We start from the raw sequence: 10,519 nt of genomic DNA on the forward strand, positions 1-10,519 counted from the left end.
TCGTTTGTTCGTACGTTCGTGCGTGCTGCGTGCTCAGAGGGACTTTATATATTATCCTACTGTCTGTCTGTCTGTCTTTTTTCATTAGGAAAATGCCATATCACGAATGATAGAATATTGTTCACTTTTGCATTCCACTTCAAGCATTTCCAACGTTTTCCCTCAAAGCCCCATGCGATACTTATTACAGATGTTATGCTGCTTTAGTTTGAACATTATTGATATCAAAACTGGACGTTCTGAAATGTTAACAATAGCCACAGTTTAAAATACCGTAAGGCTCTGTTCCATTCTGGTCAAACTGCAGGGCGCTGCTATTGTGTGTGTTGTGGCTCACTGCTCACTGGAAACACTCTGCTGCTACACCAGTGGGTCTCAAAGTGTGATCCAGGGACACACATGGTTCCTTCCTTGGGGGGTGATACCTCTGAGAGAGTACAAATGGAACCAAATGGACCGACCTGTAAGTGCCCGCTTGGTTCATTTAATCTTTTTACACAATTAAAGTTTGTGAACCCTATATACGGCGACACTAAATGGAACATTTAGTATACTGTCATTAGTATACTGTATGTTGTGACACCTGAGATTTCTGAGAGATTTTTTGGACGGTGATTGCACCCCCTGTCTATAATTCCACAGGATGCACCTTCCTTTTTGCCCTCATATGACTGGGCATTGGGCAATAGACAACATCACAATAATATGTACTATATAGGCCTATAGGCAACCACACTCGCAATTCCCCAGGATTTCATCTGTCTAGTTAGGGGTCAAGCTCGAAGGGCGTTGTCACGGGGCAACCCGTGCCCTATATACATGAAACTGTTTCCTATAACAGGCAAGGACTATTGTTTTAACCTTTATTGAAATTGTAATCACTGATTGGTTAGTTGTCTCTCCTGCACTGCTGGTGGCATTTCCCTTGATGAGGAAGGGGCCAAGTGCTATGCAGGAGAGGGGTGTTTCTCTTGATGCTTTCAGTAATTGTCATTGAGTGTTCATTCTGTTTTATACTTGTTTAATTGTAACACATTATTTAGAATGTTTAGGTTACTTGTATTCAAGGTGTTATTTATGGAAGTATTTATATTGAAAGTATTTATTGAGAAGAAATGGTGCTAATTGAGTCTGTGTCCTGTGGTAGGATCCACTCCTATTTAAGGGAGGCTGCAGGGACAGAGAAGTTAGTTGGATGTGGGCATTGACACAATAACATCCCTGAGGGAGAGCTACAGGGCCTTGTGTGATCAGGGTACAGCCTGAAGAGAGCTCTCATACTGTTTGGGTTTTGTTAAGGAGTGTTGCCTAAGTATTTATTTATTTTTGTCCTTTATTTCGTTGCCAGTATTACAGTTTGCTATTGATAATTATTGCACTGAACAATTCTGGACGACTGGACTTTTGGTGGAGGAGTTTGGGGAGAATAAACGCCCTTAACTACCATTCCTGACTGTTCTTGGAGCCTTGGCCGTTCGGGCAACTTTACAGGCGTATAGAAGACCCCTTATTGTTTCCGTATGGATTCCTCCATTTTTCACAGTTTTGGCAGTTAGTTTTCTACGAAATTCGGTGGTAGACTGGGTCGTGAGAATCGCTCAAGAACTGAATCTCACAGTCATTCCTCAAAGAACATCTGACCGGCTTTAGATCTCCCAATGAGTCAAGTATAAGGATTTACTCGATCCTCTTAGTTTGACGTCAAAACAGCGACGTCAAATAAATCGGCAATGAGAATGCCGAGCTTGAAGTCGGTCAGTCCCAGATATGTACAGTATAGCAGTGTAGCTCAGAGCCTCAACCTGATGGCCTCAAAAGTCTAATATCTCCCCCGGTCCAAAATGATATCCCTTTGGTCTAGTGGTTAAGATGTTGGACTTTCACGGCGGGAGACCCGAGTTTGAATCCCAGGCGTTAACATTGGTGACAACTGGATCTCCATTTCCTGTATGTCTATACAGTGCTGGTGATTTTATTGAGTATTTCCAATTGTCTATACTTTTACTTCTACTCCACTACATCTCAGATGATCCAAATATTGCACTTTTTCTTCTACAACTTTAGTTACTTTGTAGATTTAGATTATTATTACAAAACATTGACCACTTCAGCCCTATATACATTTCGTCCATTTGAATATACAGTAGCTGATCTACAAAGCTCATGTGTTTTGCGATGTGATGCATTGTGAGCTTGTAGATCTGCTATTTTCTAAAGGTGCTTATACATTTGGAGACTTGAAATGGGACATTCTACTAGTGCTTTTTTTTACCTTTGGTATACCTTTACTCAATTAAATGTTGAATTAGTAGTATTGATGCTATTACTTACTTTTAAATGTGAGTACTTTTTCCACCACTGTTATCCCATTCTGAACGGGCACCCATTTTGGTGTCAGCATCATGTTATGCTTTAGCTATTTAAAAATAGCAGGTCTACAAGCTCATATCGCGCCACCGAGTGGCGCGATACGAGCTTGTAGGTCTGCTATTTTTTGAAAAATCGAAGAGCGACTGACATTTTTAGAATCTGATCTCAGGTCAGAATGGGTTCATCAGACCAGTGTGTGTCCGGCGGACACCTCGTATGAATCTGATCTCAGGTCAGAATGGGTTATACATGCCCACATAGTAGTGATACCAGGCTGACACTGTCTGGCAGGGACGTGCACACATAGACATCAAAGGGGGCTTCAGCCCATGCCCTTTTACCCGTCTGTAAAACAACTGCCCTCTCCAGACCACGAATGCAGCGGTGAAAGAAATGCAAATGCCACTCCTTTCCATGCCATGCCGGAAGGCAGCATTCAGGAGAATTGCTTTTTTTTCCCCTCCGAAGTCTCCTGCACTTGAACTCAAGCATTTCGCGTTGAAGACATTAATGTTTCGAAATTCATGTCGTACACCACATCTCCACTATAGCTGGGTTGCAGCCATAGACTGTAAAAAATATGGACAAAGCGTTCCCCGGGTCTAACATGAACGTAAAATGAAGCCTGTAATAATATGCTAATTCCTGATGTAAGTCGCCATCTTTGGTACCAGCTGGCCATTGGCTGGCTCCGTTTTGTATACCAGCTGGTCATTGGCTGCCCAGACAACGAGGCGGGACTTCCCCCCTTCTTCTCCGTTGGTTTTTATTTTGACTCGAGTGGGAGGGGAATCCCGATCATAGACTGTAATGGTAGCCACGCCCCTCAGAACATACGCGATGGTTTTTTTTCTTTATGGTCATTTTTTTAATTAATTGGACCATAATTTTCCAAAAAGAATATTATGACATTAGAAATTAGACTTTAAACTAGTGACTGGAAGAAGAAAGTATTCATGACCATGTTTATTAAGGTAATACAGTCTAGGTGAAGTTGGGCCAAAATACATGGGCCTCTATGGAGCTATGGGGCTTTTTGGGTCCGGTCCAGCGCCACAACAGGCCATTATATGAACTACCGATTTCAAATGAGGCTTCACGAAATATCTGGCTGACTGCCCCCCTGGTTGCAGCCTGAAAATAGCTGATCTATTCAACTTAGCTCACAACGCGTCACGCTGCGACACGTTGTGAGCTTGTAGATCTGCTATTTTCGCAATTTTTGTCCAAAAGTGCAATTTTTTCAGCCCCTGCCTCTCTCTCTCTCTGCATGTCCCTGCTGTCTGGCACAGCCCTATTCTGGTATGTAAGTTTATGTCCATAATCCTCTGTATATGAGGTTTAATGTCCGGTTATCAGTGAAATACACTGCAATGCCTCTCTGGTCGTAAACGTGGGTTATAAATGTCAAATGACCAACATTCCTGAACCGTTCTCACGCCTAGCAGTGTCCTCGCTCTTACTGTAAAGTGTAAACCATAAATCAATTTCTTCAAGATGTTTAGCAAAATAGCCAAATGCATTAAGTGGTTATAAAATGATTGCAATCTGAGAATCCCAGTGTCAAATATTCGGGAAAACAGCGGCCCCTGTTATTCCTCGAAAGGCAACGGTCTGTCTTGAGAGACTAAAATTATTGTGATACTCTATTAACTTAATTTTCCTGAGGACCACCTGGATTCCACCTGGACAGACATTTTTAAGCGGAATGCGAACGAAAATAAAATCCTGCGGGTACAGAGGATAATTGAACAACAACAAATTGATATTCTTTTGACTGTGGACCCCCATCTGAAAAGAGTTTGTGCCAGGGAGCCCCATTCAAATATTATGTTGTCAATGTGTTGTGAGCTTATAGATAGGCTATTCTTTTCATAGTACCCCAAAAAATAACATAGGGCTTAATGTTCCTCATTTTCTTGGGTAGCCCTTTGATCCCCATCAAGGACTCCTGGGGGTCCCCGTAGGACCCTGGAGGTCCCCGGAGAACCACTGCAAGAAAATACTGATTCTGGAAGCAGTGGCTCATGTCGTTCAATGTTCTACCAGCAGATGGCAGCATTGTGCCGTTTCATTCGGAAGAGAACTCTGCTCAGAATGTAGTTTTATTCAATTCTCCAGTCCAGACAATGAATTATAGGTTTTTAGGTTTATTCAGACTTCATCATGATCACAGGTTAAAAACAATACAGGTGCCATCAAAAACACTGAATTGTTTTGCTGATTGCAATGTAAAACTTCAATTTCAATAATCAAAAGTTCAGAATAAAAACAATGTATAATAATAACCTCAAACCCAAATCTAAATGCCACTATTATTTAAAAGTCTGGACATGATTTGTGATTTCTCCAATGACCACAGTGTAATCAAAATATACAGCTTTCTTCATTGCGAAACCACAATACACTACATGGCATTGATTAATTGATTGATTGATTGATACACAGAAATGTAAGAACAGCAACAATGTACAGTCAAACACTTAAGGGCTCCATTTTCGTCACCACTAAACCCCTTATCCCTAAACTTCTTTGCCTTTTTTTTTTTTTTTTTTTTACTATTTTGAAAAACGTTTTTAAATAGTTCAACTAGCCAATCTACATTGACACGTTGTGAGCTTGTAGACTGGCCATTGTAACTATTCAAAGATGTTTTGCAAAATAGTAACAAAAAGGCAAAGAAGTTTAGGGTTAAGGGCTTTAGTGGTGACGAAAATGGAACCCTTCGTCTAAAAGGGATAGCACCAAAAAAAGGTATTGTTTCCATTTAGGCCCTTATGCAATCAATTCATAGACATGACATGAAAAATATCAATCAATTGGCCTTTCATCACAGGAAAAAAAAAAAATTACAGAGTGGGGCAAAAAGGAAGGGGTGGGGGGGTGATCACCTGTTTAAGGCCTGCTGAAAGGTGGATTTTTCAGGTCTGTTTTATGGCAGTGCAATGAAATGCACCCATGATCACGACAATGAAATAGATTTAATGGCAGATGGACGTCATTCATCAGAGATCCATAACTGCGTATTCACACACACGCACTGTAGTCACAACATCTGCATAAAGCTGGCAGACGGTCTCTAGTCTGGACCTTTCCTTGTAGGGCAAGGCAGGTCGTTGATAACACTACTGTTTCCCAAACAGTGGGCCATGGACCAATTTTTATGGGTCGCAAGAACATTAACCCACCTGGCGCCATTGGCATTAATCTACGTCAATTAAAGGCAATGAATCAATGTTACGCTTAACACCATTGGCGTAACTCTATGGCAATTGGGCTTTTATAAAGTGCTTTTGATTGATCAAGTCATAATGCTACTCATGTTCAGGGCTCGACAGTGCGACTAGGTGCTCGCATTTGCGACAAAAAATATCACTGTGCGAGTTGTAAAATTAGATTTGTAGCACAGGTGCGACTACAGGATTTGACCGTTCAATCGTGATAAAGACAAGTCTCTGTCTACAGCAAGTGCACATTCTATAGTCGCGGTTCTATACCTAAATTTATATTTCTGAACGGCGGTGTCGTTTGCCAAAAAGAGCAGAGCTACAAGCTAACAACGTGTCGAGGCTCAATGCGGCGTTCATTTGGAGATCTGTCCCCATTGCTCCCACCGCCCCGCCCCTCCCTCTGTTGCTGCTCAGTTCTCTTCCCCGTCAGCACTGAGCAGCGGAGCGAACGCAGCAGGGTAGCACAGAAGACAGAAGGAGTTGCTAGGACCCCGACACGTTGAATACTAAAGTTATTTAGAAAGTTTGTAATGTTAAAACATCACTTGATATAACTTTTAACCAAACGTGGGTGAAACAGCGTGCAGCCGCGCATGTAAAGAGTGCACGTGCGCACGCACATGGAGTGGACGGATTGATTGATATACCAAAACAACCCTTGCTTAGCACCTCGCTTACAAAAGCGTGTGCGCAGTGCAATATTACGAATGACTGACCTGGCTGGATATATTATTAGTCAGTGGCTAGCTCAGGTCCATAACTCTAAATGCAACGCATTAGACTAGAGCTATGGACCAGAGCTAGTCACTGGCCTCACTGGCCTGCATAACGAGCAACGTAAAAAAGGCAAAGATCCCCCCACCACCTCCTTCCACCACGCCGAGGTGTAGCCTTATGTCCGATGTTCTGTCTGAACTGAAGCAGTCAGAGCCAAGGAGAATGTTATATTACTAATTCACCATCAAGCAGACTGACATACTCTGCACTAAATGTCATACTCACATGATTATCTATCTATCTATCTATCTATCTATCTATCTATCTATCTATCTATCTATCTATCTATCTATCTATCTATCTATCTATCTATCTGCATACCAAACTAATAGTCTATCAGTATAAAAATTGATTATATAGATTATATAAAAAAATATGATATCCACATGAATATCAATATTGGGATCATTTCTGAAAATATATTGTGATATAATATTTTGCCATATTGCCCCTACCTCATATCAGAAGAAAAATCACACCTGTGTGAAGTGAGAGGCACTCTTATCATCATACATCAGATCTAATATCTCCGTTCATTTTCAATGGCAAATATTGAGACGTGTGGGGACTAAAGCTGTATATAGGAGGGGCTAGCACCCCTCAAAAACACATTATTTGATAACTTTTCATCGTGCTCCTAAAATAATTTGTGTGACCATCCACATCCACATCTGTTTCTTCCAATCGCCATTCCCTATTCCTTGTCCCAGATGGCATTTTTGGTCAAAACAAGCTTTATTCCACAGCTCAGAGACGACGCTGCGATGCCCTCCATGATGGATCATTACTCCCCGTTTACCGACAAGGGCTAGAAAAACATCATCACGGTCCCTAACATAAGATGTATACTTCCGGTCTGGAGTTTTGGCCCTTCAAAATAATGAGAAATGCTGGTGTGAATTATATCACGATTTATCAATAAAGGCTAGTGTTTTAATTGTTAATTAATTGTATTAGTCGGAATTGTATTAGTCGGAAATGTAAACAGCACGTGGTACAGTATAACGGCTAAAAGGATTAAAAAAATAAAAATAAAAAATAAAATCCTGGTGACTTGTTTCCATTGTGGTCCTAGTATGTATTCAATTCACCAACATAGCATACATAATAAATTGTCATCAACAAATACAGAACACTGTACAGTAGGCTAGGCTACAAAAGATAAATTGGAGTCAGTATCATTTTGCATTTTCCTCCCCTTTTGATCTCCTGATAGATTTTTTTGTCAGGCCAATTTTGAAAGAAACCAGCGATTCACATCTTTTAAGAAACCAGTGATTCACAATGGATAGTAGAATGATAATGTTCCCATGCATGTTCGCTCCCTCTATGTGTTCTTTGCGGAGAAGCATGGTATGAGGTCAGGTATGACAGTATATTGAGGGCACTGACTTCACCAGGCCCATCTTTATTTGCTCAACCCTGTCTTCTTCTTACCCTGAAGCCATCGCAAACTATCAAAGTGTGTTGAAATGAGGTGGGTCACGTACAGGCTTCAGGCAGAGTGTGTTGTCACTGCTGCTGTTGTATCTTAGTCTTACTACCTCGCCTGCCAGTGAGGAGCCCCACAGTGCCACACACACACACACACACACACACACACACACACACACACACACACACACACACACGCACACACACACACACACACACACACACACACACACACACACACACACACACACACACACACACACACACAGACTTCCGGTGCACAGGAGGCTGCATGCTGCACGGCAGTGTTCCGAATTGTTTGCCTATTTGAAAAAAGTTTGGAAAAAGTCAAAACTTCGGTTTGCTTTTTATATATATTTGTATGTATTCATAATCGCTTCGAATGAATTGTTTCACGCCGAGGAAGGCCGAAGGGCCGAAACGTTAGTTGTTGCAGCTGCTGGGGGGAGACCTGTGAATAAGCAAAGAATCCTAAATGGATAAAACAAGTGAGTGCTGGTATTCTTTTCCATAGACTATATGTCTACCAGAACCGTGCACCCGGTATTCCCTTTACTCTGAACTATATTCAACTCAGTGTTTGTTTCACCTCTCATCTTCAACTTTCCCACTGCGACACCCTTACGCCAAAATATACTAGAAATGTCTGAAGAGATTCGTGAATGAGGTCTGTTGTGTTCTGACTGTTTGTCCGTCTTCCATTTGCTTCCAGAGACGGTCATTGGCTGCGTGCGACTCTCAACATGAAGCGCTCCCACCGGCCGCCGGGCACCTCCATCGCCCTGCTCTAGAACCCCACCACCAACAGCAGCACCACCACCCTGTTCTAGAGCCCCAGCACCACCAGCACCACCGTGTTCCAGAGCCCCAGCACCACCAGTACCACCGTATTCTAGAGCCCCAGCACCACCAGCACCACCGTGTTCCAGAGCCCCAGCACCACCAGTACCACCGTGTCCTAGAGCCCCAGCACCACCAGTACCACTGTGTCCTTGCACCCCATCCCCACCAGCAGCACCACCACCACCACCACCTGGCAGTAGAACCCGCCAGAAGAAGCCAGCGGTCTCCAGCGGTGCCGGGCGGTGGAGCCCAGGCGGTTGTTGTTGCGATGGAGAGCAGCAGCAGCACCCCCAGGCGCTGGGTCCTGCAGCCCATGTCGCCCCGGCTGGAGCAGAGGGACCTGCGGACGCTGGTCAGCCCCGTCCACCCCGACCCCCCGGAGCTAGACCTCCACAGCTGGACGTACACAACCAGGTTATTAGTTATTTACTTACAGCGGACTGACCTCATGCTTCCTTCAATGCACAATTCCGTATTATGAGTCACGCATAAAGAGCCAACCCTGAATGACCATAACAGGTCTGTAACTCGCAATGGGCAAATCAAACCACTAGTGGACTCATAATGAGCTATAGTGTCATCGTAAATCAGTGTCATACACATAATTATTCTGAAGAAAACCTGGAGACTGAGTATTATGATGATCAAAATAAGAAGATTATAATGGTGTGTACAACAGATATAGGTTGGCCTACATATAAACAAACTGAAGATATATTTTGTATAGTTGTTGTCGGGCAGAAACTTGAAAATAGCAGATTTGCAAGCTCACAAGGTGTCGCACTCGGCGACCCACTGGTTGAGAAACACTTGAACGACGTATAACCTCGTGTTGTTGCAGAAGAACCGACACCACCTCCTACTCCAACAGCGTGGGTGTGGACAGCATCTCGGTCAGCCGCAGTCAGCCCTCTGTGGTGGTGCTGTCGGACCACCAGTCCAGGGACAGCAGCTGTGGGTCCGGGGGAGACGTGCTGGTTCAGGCCAGGCAGGTCAGTTGTTGCTTTTTTTTAAGTAAAAAGTCCCTGTAGTCATTATACTTGAAGTACCACAAGTAAGACGCGTTTTTTTTTTCAGTTTATATTTTTATAAATTTGTATATATTTTTTATTTTTATATATAATATTTTTTTTTTGCGTGCGTGCGTGTGTGTTTTTGTGTGTGATACAGCTGCGCCCTCTGGTGCATGCGTGTGTGTTTTTGTGTGTGATACAGCTACGCCCTCTGGTGGCAGGCGGGTGGTGTTACAGCGTGACAGACACACAGACAGACAGACATGTTCTGCTAGGTCTCATATAGTTAGTGCTCACTGCGTTCGCAAAAAGTAAGAAGTAGCTGTGCACTTCTTACTTCTTACCCCCCTGCCCCCACCAATACAAAGGCCAATCGACAGGCTCACAATGCGTTGTGGTTAATTAATGTACCTGTTGTGTGGTCATAATCAATAGTAAATCTGCATAGTAGCGTAACCAGTAAGACGCCTGAGTGCGAGAAGCGACCTCGCCCTAAAGGGCTGCTGTCACGTGATGTCACGATGACCTGGGGGCTTGCCTGGGGTGAGTGACGGGATTTGAGTCAGGTGTCATGACAGAGTGACGTGGATTGTGGGTTAAGTGTCGTGACAAAAACGCAAGGTTTCATAGTTAACGCCGACCTTTGGTCGCAACTATAGCAACCAAATCTGTCAAATTATTGTGGAATAAGAGGTACAATATTGGCGTCTGAGATGAAGCGGAAGTAGAATGGTGAATTATTAAACAGGTACCTTGACAATCACAAGCTTGCAACGCGTCAATTGCCGTATATTGAGGCAAGTACACTTAAGGGCAGTCCATACTGTCTCC

At 43.2% G+C, this 10,519-nt stretch overlaps 1 protein-coding gene across 1 annotated transcript in view; it reads left to right on the plus strand.

Moving 5' to 3' along the window:
- Positions 1-8,937: 8,937 nt before the first annotated feature.
- The window catches only part of misp (mitotic spindle positioning), a 30,651-nt gene continuing 29,069 nt past the window's right edge, over positions 8,938-10,519 (plus strand). Inside the window, exons 1-2 of the mRNA XM_083767028.1 lie at positions 8,938-9,089; positions 9,517-9,667. Coding sequence (XP_083623154.1) covers positions 8,944-9,089; positions 9,517-9,667 — 297 coding nt within the window. The 5' untranslated portion in view covers positions 8,938-8,943. The remainder of the gene's footprint in view (positions 9,090-9,516; positions 9,668-10,519) is intronic.

The sequence above is a fragment of the Protomyctophum parallelum genome, assembly GCF_964188405.1.
Source record: "Protomyctophum parallelum genome assembly, chromosome: 6".
Lineage (NCBI taxonomy): Eukaryota > Metazoa > Chordata > Actinopteri > Myctophiformes > Myctophidae > Protomyctophum > Protomyctophum parallelum.